Here is a 16,757-nt window from a genome sequence, read left to right on the forward strand (position 1 = left end):
CCTATCCTTCAGCACTTCCAGCACTTTCTCTCATTAGTCAGATTATCTAATTGAATTTAATAAATCTGGTAATATATAGATTGATACAGAGAAAAGTATCCTACCTGTACAGTCACCAAAACAAGTTCCACAAGTCCCAGTGACAGTTGATGGCAGCTTTGGAAGAAATGTTGTGTAGAAGGTTAACGTTTATAAAACATAGTGAGAGAACAAAGCAAAAGAACGTACGAAACAGGAGCAGGAGGAGGCCATCCGGCCCGTTGAGCCTGCTCTGCCATTCAATAACATCATGGTTGATCTGGTCGTGGACTCAGCTCCACCTTCCTGCCTTTTTCCCATAACCCTTAATTCCCCTACTGTGCAAACATCTATCTAACTGTGTCTTAAATATATTTAATGAGGCAGCCTCTACTGCTTCCCTGGGCAGAGAATTCCACAGATTCACTACTGTCTGGGAAAAGCAGTTCCTCCTCATCTCCATCCTGAATCTATTCCCCAAATCTTGAGGCTATGTCCCCTAGTTCTAGTCTCACCTGCCAGTGGAAACCTTCCTGCCTCTATCTTATCTATCCCTTTTATGATTTTATATGGTTCTATAAGATTCCTTCTCATTCTTCTCAATTCCAGTGAGTATAGTCCCAGGCGACTCAATCTCTCCTCATAGGCTAACCCCCTCATCTCCGGAATCAACCTGGTGAACCTCCTCTGCACCACCTCCGCACCACCTCCAAAGTCAGTACATCTCTCCTCAAGTGAGGAGACCAGAACTGTGATGCCTTTTGTGATTTCAGAAAGTCACTGAGCACTTTCCAGCCAATTAAATACTTTGTGTTGTTGTTGCTGTAATGTAGGTAATAGTCTCCAGGTTGCACACAGAAAGATCCCACAAACAGAAATGCAATAATGACCAAATGATGTGTTTGTGGTGCTTCAATCATTACTCAGTTCCTTATCATCATTGTGTCCACCGACTGATTAAACCTTGCTTTAATGAATTGTTGAAAAGATTTCACCATTGGTGGTTCAGATTATGACTTAAGACCAATATGGGACTTGAGCTCAAAATGTTTGAACTAAAGTGCTGCCAACTCAGCTGTGTTGGAAATAAATTCTTTAAAACTAACAGTGCCTAATCCACACTACTGCCTTTCTTGGGGGCTTTGTTAGTATCCAGTTAAATGCAGTACAGAAATGTGTTGCGTTTCCTGCTTAGGTTTAAATGCTCTGTTCTGTGACAATTGGTCTGCAGTTTCTATTTGTAAAATGCTTCTCTGAGCAGTGTGCGGTTTACTTATGGACCTCCCTTTCTTCCAGTTGATTGCTTGTTAAAGTACACTGGCTATGGTAACGCTGCAGGGCTACTGGCTGCCCATGGACTGCTGGCCGGAGGAAGGGGAAGCGGGGTGTACTCCGACGATGAGGATACAGATACTGAAGAGTACAAAAGTGTCAAATCTTTGTAAGTATTTTTTCAAATTATTGCAGTGGTTTGACAATGCAAGTGCAGCGAGAATGTGAACCGTTGAATGGAAGGAGAAACGATGGATGGCAAGCAGAAGAGGGAAGGTGAGGAAAAGCATCCTGCCTTTGATTGTGGCGGGGGGGGGGGCGCGGAGGTGGGGCGCGGGTGGTGTTAACTGCACGAAATAGGCTGCCAAAGGAGGACTGAAGGCTAAATAAAATGGGTAACTACCTGGAGGATGTTCTCATGGAAGAGCTACTGTGGATGGGCTACTTGTTGACAATGGGGCTGTCGTGTTTGGTTCTCCTCATCCCACACTCCTGGGTTCTTCACTCCCGAGAGCCTCCAAAATTAGCTTTCAGAGGTGGGAATCCAAAAAGCAAAATACTACTGGTGCTGGAGATCTGAAACAGAAAATGCCAGAAATATTCAGTGGGTCAGGCAGCGTCTGTGAAGAAAGAAACAGTTAACATTTTCGATATATGATCTTTCATCACAAAGTCCTGATGAAAAGTCATTAACCCCAAAGCATTGACTTTGTTTCTCTCCCCCGAGGTGCTTCCTGACTTGCTAAATATTTCCAAAACCTGGCTCTCTTTGTAGTAAACTTTCTGATTGTGTTTGTGAAAATTACATTTTTATGGTAGGGGGTTGGAAAAATTGCCACTTTATGCCATGTATTTGCAAAGCCAGCTTCAACTTTCTATAATGTTTAATGCTAGGAAAGGTTGTGAAGTTGAGACTTCTCATTAACTCCCCAAGCAATGTCAAGAGGAAGGGGGATTATTCTCATTGTCATTTTGAAGAAATTAACTTCAATTTACTGATACCCATGTACTAACTGTCAGTTTTCTCTCTCTGATTTTGCACATTTAATTTGTAGCATTAACCCCATCACTGGTCACGTCGAAGATCCAATGCCCAATCCGATGGCTGGAATGACAGAGGAGCAGAAAGAGTATGAAGCGATGAAACTCGTCAATATGTTTGACAAACTCTCCAGGTATTTCCCTGATTTCTGTCATTACTGTGTTATATTCAGCAACAGGTTTCTATTAATAGGGCTGTAATAGTAGATGATTTTAACTTCCCTCATATTGACTTGGACTGCCTTAGTGCTAAAGGATTAAATGGGACGGAATTTGTTAAGTATGTCCAGGGAAGTTTTCTCAATCAGCATGTAGATGGCCCTACTGGAGAAGGGGCTACGTTCAACCTCCCCTTCGGAAATGAGGCTGGGCAAGTGGTTGACGTGTCGGTGGGGGAACACATTGGGACCAGTGACCATAACTCTATCAGTTTCGAGATAGTCATGGAATAATATTGGACTGGTCCTCAAGTTAAAGTCCTAAATTGAGGGGTTAATTTTGATAGCATCACCCAGTAACTCTCAAACGTTAATTGGGAGATCTTGTTTGCAGGTAAAGGGATGTCTGGTAAGTGGGAGGCTTTTAATAGTGAGATAGGGAGAACATAGACCATTAGCTAAGATAAGGTTTTATTAGTCACATGTACATCAAAACACACAGTGAAATGCATCTTTTGCGTAGAGTGCTCTGGGGGCAGCCCGCAAGTGTCGCCACGCTTCCGGCGCCAACATAGCATGCCCACAACTTCCTCACCCTTACGTCTTTTGTAATGTGGCAGGAAACCGGAGCACCGGAGGAAACCCACGCAGACACAGGGAAAACGTACAAACTCCTTACAGACGGCAGCCGGGATTGAACCCAGGTTGCTGACGCTGTAATAGCATTACGCTAACCGCTACACAGTACAAGCCCTTCGGCCCATGATGTTGTGCTGACATTTTATCCTGCTCTAAGATCTATCTAACCCTTCCCTCCCACATAGCCCTCCATTTCTCTATCATACATGTGTCTATCTAAAAGGTCCCTAATGTATCTGCCCCCACAACCTCTGCTGGCAGTGCGTTCCACACACCCATCACTCTCTGTGTACAAAACCTTACCCCTGACATGCCCCTTATACTTTCCTCCAATCACCTTAAAATTATGCCCCCTCGTGTTAGCCATTGTCACCCTGGGAAAAAGTCTCTGACTGTCCACTCGATCTATGCCTCTTATCATCTTGTGCACCTCTGTCAAGTCACCTCTCATCCTCCTTCTCTTCAAAGAGAAAAGCCCTAGCTCACTCAACCTATCCTCATAAGACATGCTCTCCAATTCAGGCAGCATCCTGGTAAATCTCCTCTGCACTCTCTCTAAAGCTTCCACATCCTTCCTATACTGAGGCGACCAGAAATGAACACAATACTCCAAGTGTGGTCTAACCAGAGTTCAGGGACAGCACGTTCCTTTAGAGTGAAGCACAAGGTTGGCAGGAATAGGGAACCCTGGTTCACAAGGGATATTGGGGCTCTGGTCAGGGAAAAGGAGGAAGTGTGTGTCCGGTTTAGGCAGCTTGGATCAAGCCATTGCCTTTAAGAGAATATGGGGTGTAGGAGTACACAAGAAGGGAGGGAAAAAAGGGGTCATGAGATATCTCTGGCAGATAAGATAAAGGAGAGTCCTAACAGATTCTACAAGTATATTAAGAATAAAAGGGTAGCCATGGAGAGAGTAGATCCCATTAAGGATCAATATGGTCACCTACGTGTGGAGCCAGGGGAGGTGTAAACTGAATACTTCTCATCTATATTTACCATGGAGTAAGACGTGGAAGCTTGTGAGTGCAGGGGAGGGAGCAATGATATTCTGGAGCATATCAATCTTACCAAGGAGGATGTCTGCAGATCCTGAAACACATAAAGGTGGATAAATCCCTGCAGTTTAAACAGATGTACCCTTGGATGTTATGGGAAGCAAGGGAGGAGATTGTTGACCTGGCAAAGATTTTTGTATCTTTGTTAGCCACAGGTGATGTACCGGAAGACTGGAGAAAAGCTGATGTTATGCCTTTATTTAAGAAGGGCAGCAGAAATGAACTAGGGAACTACAGGCCGGTGAGCCTTACATGAAGACACGAGATTCTTCACATGCTGGAATCTGGAGCAACACACACAAAATGCTGGAGGAATCTATGCAGCATCTATGGAGGGAAATAAACAGTCAACATTTTGGGTTAAGACCCTTCATCAGTCCAGCATTTTGTGTGTGGTGAGCCCAATATCATTGGTAGTGAAGTTACTGGAGGGGGTTCTGAGAGACAGGATTTACTTGCATTTGGAAAGGCAAGGATTGATCAAGGACAGTCAGCGTGGCTTTGTGTGTAGGGAATCGTGTCACGTAAACTTGATTGAGTTTTGTAAAGAGGTGACCTAGAGGATTGATGAGGGAAGGCAGTAGACATTGGGTGAAAAAATTCTTCCTTAAATCTCCTATCAATCTCCTACGCTTTACATTACAGCTCTGCCTATAGACTATAAGGTGCCTTATAGACACCTATGCTCAGGGGAGAAGTTTCTCGCCATTCCCCTATTTATGCCCCTGGTATTTTTGTACACCTCATTAAGGTCCCCCCTTAGCCTTTTCTGTTCCAAGGAAAACTATCCATCTCTCCTCATAGCTGAAACCCTCCATCCCTGGCAACATCCAGGTGAATCTCTTCTGCACCCTCTCCAGTGCATTCACATCCCCCCTATTGTGTGGTGACCAAACAGTACTCCAGCTGTGATCCAATTCATGTTTTATAACATTATACCATAGCTTCCCTGCTCTGGTATTCTCTGCCCTGGCTCATGAAGGCAAGTTCTCTGTACACCTTCTTAACCAGCTATCTATCTGTGCTGCTGCTTCAAGCATCCTTGGAAATGTGGCCAAGGTCTCTCTGTTCCTCAGGGTTTCCTAGGGTCCAACCATAACCGATGTAACTTCCTAGTGTAAAGTAGGTACTGTATTCCTGTAGTTAGAGGAGAATAGTAATAGAGAGACGGTGCAGGGAAGATCAGAGTGAGGTGCAGGTGAGAATAACGTGGATGGTGGAGAAGGTGACAAACCATTGTTTCTACTAAACCACTTTTAAAAACTTGAGGTACTTGATGGACCTCACTCGGATTAATGAATGAGCTCCAAAGTTTGTTGTCAGGTTTTTTGAAAAACTGATGGGTGTATGGCGATGAGGAGTAACCTAAACTGCATCGTTTATATTAATTAGGCAGTTGTGCTGTAGAACTCCCAGGGATGCAGCTGCTGTCTCAGTCACTGGCCAACAGTACAGGAGACAGGACCACAAAGAGTTTAACCCGATGTGGGCCAGCTGTTTAATGTGATTTTAAATGATCAGAGTACAATGGGTTTTGTATTCTCTGAGTTATGCCCAGATTGATTTTTGTGTGTCACTTCAATTCTTTTTTGAAGAAAATTCCCCCCATTGAAACACTTAAATGATATTAAACTGCTTGTGTAATAAGATTACAAAATAGTTAAAGATGCTGCATCTCATTGTCATGGAAATCCGTACCACTGGATTAAATTTGAGATTAAAATTAAATTTGGGATGTGGGGATTGCTGGAGGCAGTGGGTTTAGCTTGGTGTTGCTGCAGCAAAGAACAAGCACAGAGACTGAAGCAGGTGAACAGGAAGAGACTATTCAGCCCATCGAGCCTTGCCAGCATTCAGTGAGATCATGGCTGCTCAGTGATTTAACCATCCACATCCAGTGCCGGCCCAAATTCCTTGTTATACTTTGTTTAAATAAATCTATCAATCTCAGATTTAAAATTAACAGTGGACCTGTCACCACTTTCTGTCTACAGTCATGAGTTCCAGATTTCTGCCAGTGCTTATATGTAGAAGTCATTCCTCACTTCATTCCTGAAAGACGTTCCAGTTTTTAGACCTGGGCTCCAAGGCAAAAAAGTATGGAAATAGTTGCTGTAATTTCCCCTTAAGCTCTTGAAAACTTCAATCAAACCATCCTGTAACCTTCTAAGTTCCAGGGAATACAATGCTAGTGTGTGTGTACTCACTCCTTAGATTCCAAGTGTACTTCCAGTAAAGCCAATGTGCTTAGACAAGAGGCCTCTTCCCAAGGTGTGACTATCTCTTTGAGTAATTACTGGAACTTTTACTCAGTGGGTAATTTTTTAGCTTCCAATCTGGTCCTCTTCATTCAGTGGTCTGGCCAGAGCAGTTGCTCACCATCGCCTTCTCAAGGGCAACATGGTAGCACGGCAGTTAGTGTTCCTCCAGGAACCCGGTTCGATCCTGACCTAGGCTGCTGTCTGTTGGGAGTTTACACGGTCTCTGACTTGGTGGGTTTCTGTGGGTTTCCCCCACGTTTGCTCTAGTTTCCCCCATGTCCCAAAGACCTGCTGATGGGTTAATTGGCCACTGTAAGTTGTCCCTTATTTGTCAGTAAGAGTCTAAAAGGGAGCTTGCAGGCAGGCAAGAGACAATAAATGGAAGAGAACAAGGAAAGGGAGAATAGGACAGATGGGATTTCTCTGTGGGGAGCTGGCATGCACAGAATGGGCCGAATGGCCTCCTCCCAAATCAAGTAAGGGAGGACAGTAAAAACTGGCCTTGCCAGCAACATCACATTTTTTTCTAAACTTTGAACTTTATTTATACGGCACAATAACAGCTCCTTCCAGCCCAACCAGCCTGCACCACCGTCATCTAAACTGAAAGGGTACTGAATATTAATTAGTTTACAGCCTCTCTTTAAGTTTTTATGAAAATTACTTTTATCTGTTTCATTATTTTTGAGTTTGTAAATGACTTCAGGATGTGTGTTATTTTTCTAAAATAACATGGTTAATGTTTAAGAGAATCAAATTGTTCTGGAAGAAAACTGGCAATAAAGAGAAAGCGGAGGTGAGCACTTGGGTGTCTTCTCTCAGTCAGAAGTCCAACATCATAAATGTCTTTTTTATGTTATTACCTCCCGACACATTGAAGCAACTCTGATTCCTTGCCAACCTGTCCCAGAGGTTAGGAATCCATGGAAATTAGTGCAGGCCAATTATCAGAGCAGGACAGGCAGAAACCTACACAAAGGTTGGAGCTGAGCGAGTGTAGCCCAACCAGTCCTGCTACCAACACTCTCATTAAAAGCATTAGTTTAATTAACAGCCCATTGAAGGTAGCGGTAAGGCTTTGAGTTTCTCTCCCTTCAGAGCTCATCTCTCACATGTGATGCCTCATGAAAAGATTAGAACTATAATGTGACACTCAATTAGAGAAAGATGAACAAGCCCCTCCTGTGCTAACCAAGGGCTTTATCCAGGGCAACAGCTATTCAGCTTTGTTCAATTGGCAAGGTGCAATTAACTCCAGGTATCGGTTCCCTCACACACACAACAGCCAGAAAGATTGTTGTACAAAAGGGACTGACTCATAGTTATAATCAGGCTAAATGGCAATGCAAATATGTGATGTGCATCAAGGAAGGAGCCTCTCTGGAGACCTGTAGTCCCAGAGAGGAATGCATGCAGTCAGCTGCTTAATTGAAGCAAAACCAACATACTTTGGATGCTGAAGGTTCGAAATAAAATTATTTCTTAATTGAGACCTCCTTTCCACAAAAGTACTCGGAAGACAATATTTTGCATACAGGGAATAATTGCATTCAGCTGGGAAGTGATGCTGGTGGTTACCTCAGCAGTGAGGTGTACGTATTTCTCAGGATAGTGGTACAGTTTCTCTTAAAGAACTATTCCTGATACTGTGCTCTGTACTGGAAACTGACACAGCGCTCTGAATTACTCAGCTCATTCAGCCCTTCCTGTGACTCCAATTTACACACATCCCCAGAATTTTGACAGCTCTTAAGAAAAGCTACTTCCTTACATATTATTAAATATTCATTTATTGGTATTGGTATTGATGTTTATGTTTAATTTTAAACATTTATGTTTAATGTTAAATGATGACGTTAATTTCAAAGTGCCACCTTGCAAAGAGTAGCAGCTGTGATTTATAAAATAACAGCTTTTGAGTCAAAGAGCATTACAGTATAGAACCAGGCCATTCAGCTCACCACCCATGCTGACCACAGGGCACCAGTCTGTACTAATCCATCTTCCACCATTTGGCCCGTGGCCTTCTATGACTCAGCACTTCAAGTGCTCATCCAGGTACTTCTTAAAAACTGTCAGTGACCCTACTTCCACCACTCTCTCAGGCAGTGTGTTCCAGGTACTCACCGCTCTAAACCGCCTCCGATCCCCTCTAAATCTCTTACCCCTTACCCTAAATCTGTTTTTGATATGGAGAAAAGTTTCCTGCAGTCCACCCTATCTATACCCCTCATAATTCTATACACCTCATTCATGTCCCCTCATCCTCCTTTGTTCCAGGGAGGACAGACCCAGCCTCTGAAATGCTCCATCCCTGGCAACATCCTATGAATCTCCTCTGCACCCCCTCCAAAACTATCACTTCCTTCCTATAGTGAGGGACTCCAACTGATCTTTCATACAGTTGGAGTATAACCTCCCTGCTCTTGTACTCAATACCCCAACCAATAAAATCCAGTATCCCTAAGTTTTGCCTTCCGAACCACATTGTTCAGCTGTGCTGCCACCTTCAAGGATCTTTGGACTTGTACACCAATGTCCCTCTGTTCAATACTCCCTCGGACCCTGCCATTCGTGGTGTATGTCCCAGCCTCATTAGTGCTCCCAAGATGCCTCACACATCACATGCCCCATGCTGTGCACTGGGGCTCTGCACTACTGTGCCGAGCCTGGTGGGAGCCCTTGCCCTCATCGCTGCGTGCTGCTGCGCTGGGCAGGTGCCTTGCTCTCGGCACTCCCGCTGCAGAGACTCAGCCAGCACTTGGTGTGAAGGGGCTGCCCGTGAGGACTGCTGTGGGCACACCGGGGGGATGCAGTGCAGCCACATGGTGCTGAAATGTGGGGCTCATCCCCACCCTGGTGATGTGGTGAGGCTGGGCCATGGCTGGGTTGTGGCTGCACCTCCTTCGTGTGCTGACAGGCTGCCAGGATACAGCTCTGTGCAACTCCTGTGGAACCCACGGCCTCCCCCTTGCTGTGCTTGACTGCACAGCTCTTCCCAGCCAGCGACCACCATTGAGCTTGTTACCATAGAGCGATCTCAGAGCTGGGGAGAGTTGTGCGGCCAAACCAAGAGAGGAGGGAGACGGCAGTTTCTGTCATATCCAGCAGGAGGTGACAGAGAGGCCACATGGCCGGGCCGTTGGTCAGTCCCCAGCACCGGCCCTGAGCCCGGCCTCTGCTGAGTGTCAGCACTGCTTCTCCCATCCCTCCCAGGCAGTATGCCCACACCAAACCCTGGGGATCCACTGCTGCAGATGCCCCAGGCTCCCAGGGCAGTGCTGTTGGTAACACGGCGTATATTTAACATGCTACAGTGTCCCCTTTTAGCACCAGTCCCATTAGCACTCCTGTTCCTTACATCCTGAGCACTAAGCAAGGTCGCAGTGTATTTCAGGAGGGCTGGAACACGGGAGGATGTGCTGCTACCCCTATATCAAGCCTTGCCCATACCCTCTGTGGGTCACTTCATTTAGTTTCATGCCCTGCACTCAGGAAGGAGAGAGTGAGAGCACGACGGGTTCACCTGGGTGACAACACGACCAAAGTGCTTCATTTCCAAAGGAAATGCATACATTCATGGTGATCCAGTCCAGCTGTTTCAGACAGTGAAGAGATTTGATAGGGTGGGAGGTGTACAGATGATGTATTGGGGAACACATTCAAATAATGGGTGTGAAAATTTGGAGCAATGTAGGCTGAGATTTTTGGAGTAGGTTTTCATTGTCTGAATAAGAACAGTTTGCATCAAGCGGGCAGAATGCGTTGGGAGTCGTGAACTAAGGGAGGAGTGAGTGAATACCCTTTCCCTGTGTACAGTGGTCTTGGGTCTTGAGTTTGAGTAACCATGTTGCAAGGACAAGATGTTCCACTCCAGTTTGTCTCTGAGACCAACTCTGTAGCACCTGATTGGGTACACGGTGGGTGGGCTGAAAATCCTTGGGGAGGGGATGCAGGGTGGGGTCAGGTACATGGCATTGGGGTTTTGGTGTGGGACTGTTGCTGAGTGAGTCTCCCCTCAGTTACCCTGCTTTGAGCTCTGCATCATTATGGCAGTTTATTTGTGGTTTGGAACAGTGCAGTGTTTGGGTAGGCAGTCTGACATTGATCAGTCATCTGGGTGTACTGGTACAAGAGGAGAGAAGCAGTTCACGGTCTCCATAGCACGAGGAGCTGGATGACACCAAAGTCTGGCTACAGGTTATAATCTTTGTGTCAGGTTTGGAAGAATGACTAAGGAGAATTGTTTGAAAATTGAAAATTCCTGGATGGCTGTGAAATCTGTATTTAATATTTTAATCCATAATTATCTTATGCATTGGAAGTTTTCCTAGATGTTTGAGTTGTATTTGTGCAGGTGCAGCTCATGCTTTTGATTGGAAAATCATCATTAGATCAGGCAGCAGCACACCGGGTAGATGTAATTGGATTAGCTGTGAAGAGGCACAAAGTTCCTTTGAAGAGATTAAACTGACTGACAATTTTATAATTAAACTTTCCCAAACAATGGGAGTCGGGGATGAAGCATGCCAGTCAGAATCAACTTGCCCGTACTTGAGAGCCACTGGAGTTGACACAGGGTCCGTGTTCGAGCACGATTGCTCTATTTACTGAAATTAAATAAATTTGCTTACTTGAATGCATTTAATGAGTTTGCTTTCAGACCTGGGAGGGGGTATGGGGCAGCAGGTTGGGCATGGGGGGAGCGCTCTCTGAGACAATGGCTCTGCATCCTGTTCTAGATTCATTAGGGTTTGACTTTGCTTTTAGTCTTTAATTGGTTTAGTAGGTCTAATGAGACTCTTCGAATGGAGATTTGTGTTAAAGATATTTAGGCTTTTCTTTCTGTCGAAAGCTTTGGGAACAGCAGTAAAGGAAGCTGCCACTCACCACTCTTTAATGGAAGGTAACTTGTATTTTTCAGGGAGCAGATAATTAAGCCAATGAGAGTGAAACCGGATGGAACGATGGGTCCGTTGGAGGAAGCAGCTAACGAGTTCACCAGTGAGCACGATTCCACTTCGGATTCTGATGACAATGCCTAGCAGCACGTGCTCCCTTTCCCCAACTCTGCTTTTCTCAGTGGTACTTATATTTATATATTAATGGGCTGTGTAGACCAGACACAGACTTTCTACCTGAAATGCAGATAGTATGTCAGATTATTTGTTAAATGCTGGCACCGGCTGAACAGTGACAGTTTGAACAAAGGCGGCCCCTGTCCACATGGCCAGTTGTATTTATCACCGCGTTTGTACCACGTTTCCAAATATCGCCAAGGTCCGTAACCAATAATGTGAACAGTGTACAGAGTCCAGCAAGCTGTGACTGAAGGAATGCTGCCCCCATCAAGGAGTGGAGAACCAGTATGAACAGGTGTTGTACCTGATGCCTCGAAAGCAAAGTGCCTGTTCCAGAAATAGCAGCATTTGTGAGGTTTACCACAACTTTGTACACATACTGCCCCTGAACTGAGATTATTTCCAAAACCCTAAGCCATCTGAACTTTAAGAAATAACAAATTTACATTGATGTTTCAAAGCTTGTCATAGCTGATTCATTACAGCACTTAATGTAGAAAAACACCACAGCATTTTGCATACACAAATGTGTTGAATTAATTTATATTTGGTACTGCTGTTGAGTGCTTACTGTTAGTCAGGCACTAGTCTGTCTGATACTTTTGAGGCATATAGCTTTCCTAAGGGAACAGTTGAAAGAAGTGTAGAGCGAACAGCAGCAGTGTAGCACATGGTGAGCAGTGAAGAGCAGGTCTGTGCCTGCTGTTCTGGTGACTAGCTGCTATGCAGCACTGTAGTGGATGCCTACATCTTCTTTGGTGTTCCACACACTAAAGGATGGTTTTAAATTTAATTAAGTAAACAGATTAATCGTGTTTCAGAGGTGGGAGGTCTGAGAATAAATCAAATGTGTATAATGGCTAACAAAGAACATCAGTTCAGATTCAACGCTGTGTTAATGTTAAATGAAAAGTGTGCATCAAATGGATTTGTGTATGCATCTGGCCATGGTTATTGCATGCATTCATAAGAGCAGCACAGTATATTAAGCATGCTTCAAAATGAACTCATAACCTTTGTAATTATAACAAGTCTGTGTAGAAAATGGGAAGCAATAGTCCATGGGTTAAACCAAGAAGGTTAAGTCTTGAAATTGTTTATAAAAAACATGATTCTTAACATTTTAAAGATGAGTAATTATATTTCTTGTAATTAGTTCTCTGCAAAAAGTAGATGAAAATGACAAGGAAAAGAATATCTTGCACATCTTATAGTAGTACAGTTAAACATGAGAAAAGTATTACTTCTGAATAAAAATCCTCAAGGATTCACAGATTCTCCTCTCAGAATGTTGAGGATTCTATAATGGCAAATCACAATACAATTATCTATGGATGATTCCCTTTTGGGAGCCTTTTGCTGTCAATTTTAATCATTGACTGTCCAAAGTCATGCTTTGATTGTATGAAAACTGCAACTATTGGAGATAGAAAACTTATGTATGAAACTTTAAATACTTTTCTAGCTTATGATAATTAAGTAAGGTTTTGTGAATTTGGCCTCCTGCACCCTATGGTATTATAAATCAATAAAGTGATTATTGAATGTAGATCAGTCTACTGGAGTTGATGGAGGTGCAAAGGTCCTCATGAACATGTGTGTTGTAATTAAAGATTCAGTGCCAATAAACATAGAACACTGCAGCACAGTACAGGCCCTTCAGCCCACAATGTTGTGTCGATGTTTTATCCTGCTCTAAGATCTATCTAACCCTCACCTCCCACATAGAAAAAAAGGGGGCTATCATTCATGTGACTCTTAAATGTCCCTGATGTATCTGCCCCCACAACCTCTGCAGGCAGTGTGTTCCACAAACCCACCACTCTCTATGTAAAAAAAACTTACCCCTGACATCTCCCTTATATGTTCCTCCAATCACCTTAAAATTATGGCCCCTCGTGTTAGCCATTGTCGTCCTGGGAAAAAGTCTCTGACTGTCCACTCGATCTGTGCCTCTTATCATCTTGTGCACCTCTATCAAGTCCCCTCTCATCCTCCTTCGCTCCAAAGAGAAAAGCCTGAGCTCGCTCAACCTATCCTCATAAGACATGCCCTCCAATCCAGGCAACATCCTGGTAAATCTCCTCTGCACCCTCTCTGAAGCTTCCACATCCTTCCTATAATGAGGCGACCAGATCTGAACGCAATACTCCAAGTGCGGCCTAACTAGAGTTCTATAGAGCTGCAACATCACCTCGCAGCTCTTGAACTCAATACCCCGACTAATGAAGGCCAACACTCCATACGCTTTCTTAACAACCCTATCGACCTGTGTGGCAACCTTGAGGGATCTATGGACATGAACCCCAAGATCCCTCTGTTCCTCCACAAGAACATGAGAAAATAGGAGGAGCTGGCAACTCGGTCCCTCAAGCCTACCCCACCATTCAATAAGATTATGGCTGATCTATGCCAGCCTCAACTGCCAGTTCCCCAAAACTTTGATCTTTCAAATATTTATCTTTCTCCGCCTTCAATATATCCAATGATCGGGCATCCACCACCCTCAGGGGCAGAAAATTCCAGAGATTCCCCGCCCTCTGAGATAAGAAATTTCTACACCCCTCAGCTTTAGATGACCGGCCCCTTATTTTGCAGCTGTCCCTTGTTCCTGACTCTCCTGCCAGCGAGAACATCCCAACATCTACCCTGTCAAACTCCCTCAGGATCTTATACATTTGAATAAGGACACCCCCTCATTCTTCTAAACCCCAAGGAATACAGACCCAAACTGTCCAGCCGCTTTTGATAGGACAACCCTCTCATCCAAGGAGTTACCCTGATGAATCACCTTTGGACTGCTTTCAATGTAACTATATCAGGTTTTTTTTAGGTAAAGGGACCAAAATTATGCATAATATTCCAGGTGTGACCACACCCTGTACACCCGGAACACAACCTCCCTATTCCTAAACTCCAACCCCTTTGCAATAAAGACCAACACACTGTTTGCCTTCCTAACTATGTGGGTAGAAAAGGTTTAGAGGGTTATGAGCCAAATGCAGGCAAATAGGACTAGCTTGGATAGACATCTTGGTCAGCATGGGGCCAAGGGCATGCTTCCCTGCTGTATGATTCTATGACTACTTGTTGCACCTGCCTGCTAACTTTTTGTGATCCATGCACCAGAACACCTAGATCCCTCCCAACTTCACTCATTTGTGTCTCTCTCCATAAGAATGCAAATGCTGGAATGTGGAGCAACACACAAAAAGCTGGAGGAACTCCGGTGGAGCATCTGCAGTCTCTTGTGTCTCCATCTTGCTGCTCCACTGTGGTCCTTTGAAGAGGTTTTCCTCTTTGGGAGTCCTGTGAGACTCTTTCTCACTGCAACCCCCAAGATCTCTGCTGCTCTCCTGCTCTTGACCACATGCTTACCCAGACTTGCTTCCACTCTCCCCTCCCCATCTGTTTATCACCCTCACCTGGAACCACCCATCACCTGCCAGCTCTTAGAACATAGAACAGTACAGCACATGAACACGCCCTTTGCCCCAGGAAGTTGCGCCAAACTAATTGAGCTAATGATGCCTAATAGCTTCTTTCTGCACGTGATCCATACCCCTCCATTCTCCGCATGTTCACGTGCTTATCTAAGAGGCTCTTAGACACCTCTATCGTATCTGCCTCCACCACCACCCCTGGCAGCGCATTCCACATTGTTATCTTGGATATTTGCAGTGTCTTCCACAGTGAAGACTGATGCAAAACAGGGATTTAACATACAGTATCTGCCATTTCTTTGTGTCCTGTTATTCATTCACCAGACTTATTCTCTGGCCACCTTTTTCCTATTTACGTATCCATTGAAACTCTCACTGTTTATTTTGATATTACACAAAGTTTTCTCTCAAAATCAGTTTTTTCCCTTCTTAGCTTCTTAGGATCCTACAGTCTTCGGTTGTAGGATCCTAAAAACATCCCAGCCCTCTGCCACGTTGTACACCCTACTTTTCAATTTAACTTTATCTTTGACCACATTTGTTAACCACATTGTGACTCTTTCTCATGGAATCCCTGGCTCTAGTTGGGATATGTTCCTGCTTAGTTAAGGACCAGCTGTTTGACTATCTGCCTCCGTTCATCCACTGACCTGTCTTCCATGTGGGGCCTTGTCAAAGACCTTAGTGATGTCCATGCACACTGCATCAATTGCAGTGACCTCCTCTACATACTACTTAATCAAGTCAATCAGACAGGATCTCCCGCTGACAAATCTGTGCTATCACTGATTAATTCCCAAGTGTAGATTAATCCTGTCCCTCATGAATTTTTCCACTAACTTCCCTACACTGATGTTACACTTCACCCTGTAATTATCTGGCTTATCCCCACTGCTCCTCTTGAACAAACAGGCCACATTTGCTGTCCTCCAGTCATCTAGCGCCTCACCTGTCACCAACAAAGACCAGTCATCTAGCGCCTCACCTGTCACCAACAAAGATCAAAAATCTGCCAGGGCCCCAGCAATCTCCTCCCTGCCTCCCACAGCAGCCTGGGACACACCTCGCCAGGCCCTAGGGATTTACCCACCTTTATGCCCATATCTATAAGGAGAGGTTGGACAAACTTGGGTTGTTTTCTCTGGAGCGTCAGAGGTTGCAGGGGCAACCTGATAGAAGTTTATATGAGAGACATAGGATAGACAGAGCCTTTCTCCCAGGGTGGAAACGTCAAATATTAGAGGGCAGGTGTTTAAGGTGAGAGGGGGAACGTTTAAAGGAGGTTTACAAGAATGTATTTCCCCCCACAGGGAGTGGTGGGTGCCTGGAACATGCTGCCAGGGAAGTGGTTGAAGCAGGTATGATAGCAACGTTTAAGATGCACTTAGACAGATACCTGAACAGGCAGGGAATGGCAGGATGAGGACCATGTGCAGATAAATGGGATTAATTTGGATTGGCATCCTGGTTGGCACAGACATTGTGGGCTGAAAGGCCTGTTCCTGAGCTGTACTGTTGTGTGTTCTAAGATATCTAGTACATCCTCCTGTTTAATGTAACATGGTCTATGATATTGCAGCACCCTTCCCTGAAACCTGCAATGATAATATCCTTCTCCTTAGTGATTACAGATGAGAAGTATTCATTTAAGACCTCACCTACATCGTCTGGCTTCACGCACAGTCTACCTCTTTGGTCTCTGATAGGCCGTACTCTTTCCCTGGTTACCCCCCTGCTCTTAACATACATAAAATGCCTTGGGATTTTCCTTAACCGGTCAGCCTGCAAT

At 44.6% G+C, this 16,757-nt stretch overlaps 1 protein-coding gene across 1 annotated transcript in view; it reads left to right on the plus strand.

The window, feature by feature from the left end:
- ric8b (RIC8 guanine nucleotide exchange factor B) overlaps positions 1–13,178 on the plus strand; it is a 56,645-nt gene extending 43,467 nt beyond the window's left edge. The window contains exons 8-10 of the mRNA XM_052030658.1: positions 1,315–1,459; positions 2,346–2,465; positions 11,369–13,178. Coding sequence (XP_051886618.1) covers positions 1,315–1,459; positions 2,346–2,465; positions 11,369–11,489 — 386 coding nt within the window. The 3' untranslated portion in view covers positions 11,490–13,178. The remainder of the gene's footprint in view (positions 1–1,314; positions 1,460–2,345; positions 2,466–11,368) is intronic.
- The last annotated feature ends 3,579 nt before the right edge of the window (positions 13,179–16,757 follow it).

Source organism: Pristis pectinata, chromosome 15 (assembly GCF_009764475.1).
Source record: "Pristis pectinata isolate sPriPec2 chromosome 15, sPriPec2.1.pri, whole genome shotgun sequence".
Lineage (NCBI taxonomy): Eukaryota > Metazoa > Chordata > Chondrichthyes > Rhinopristiformes > Pristidae > Pristis > Pristis pectinata.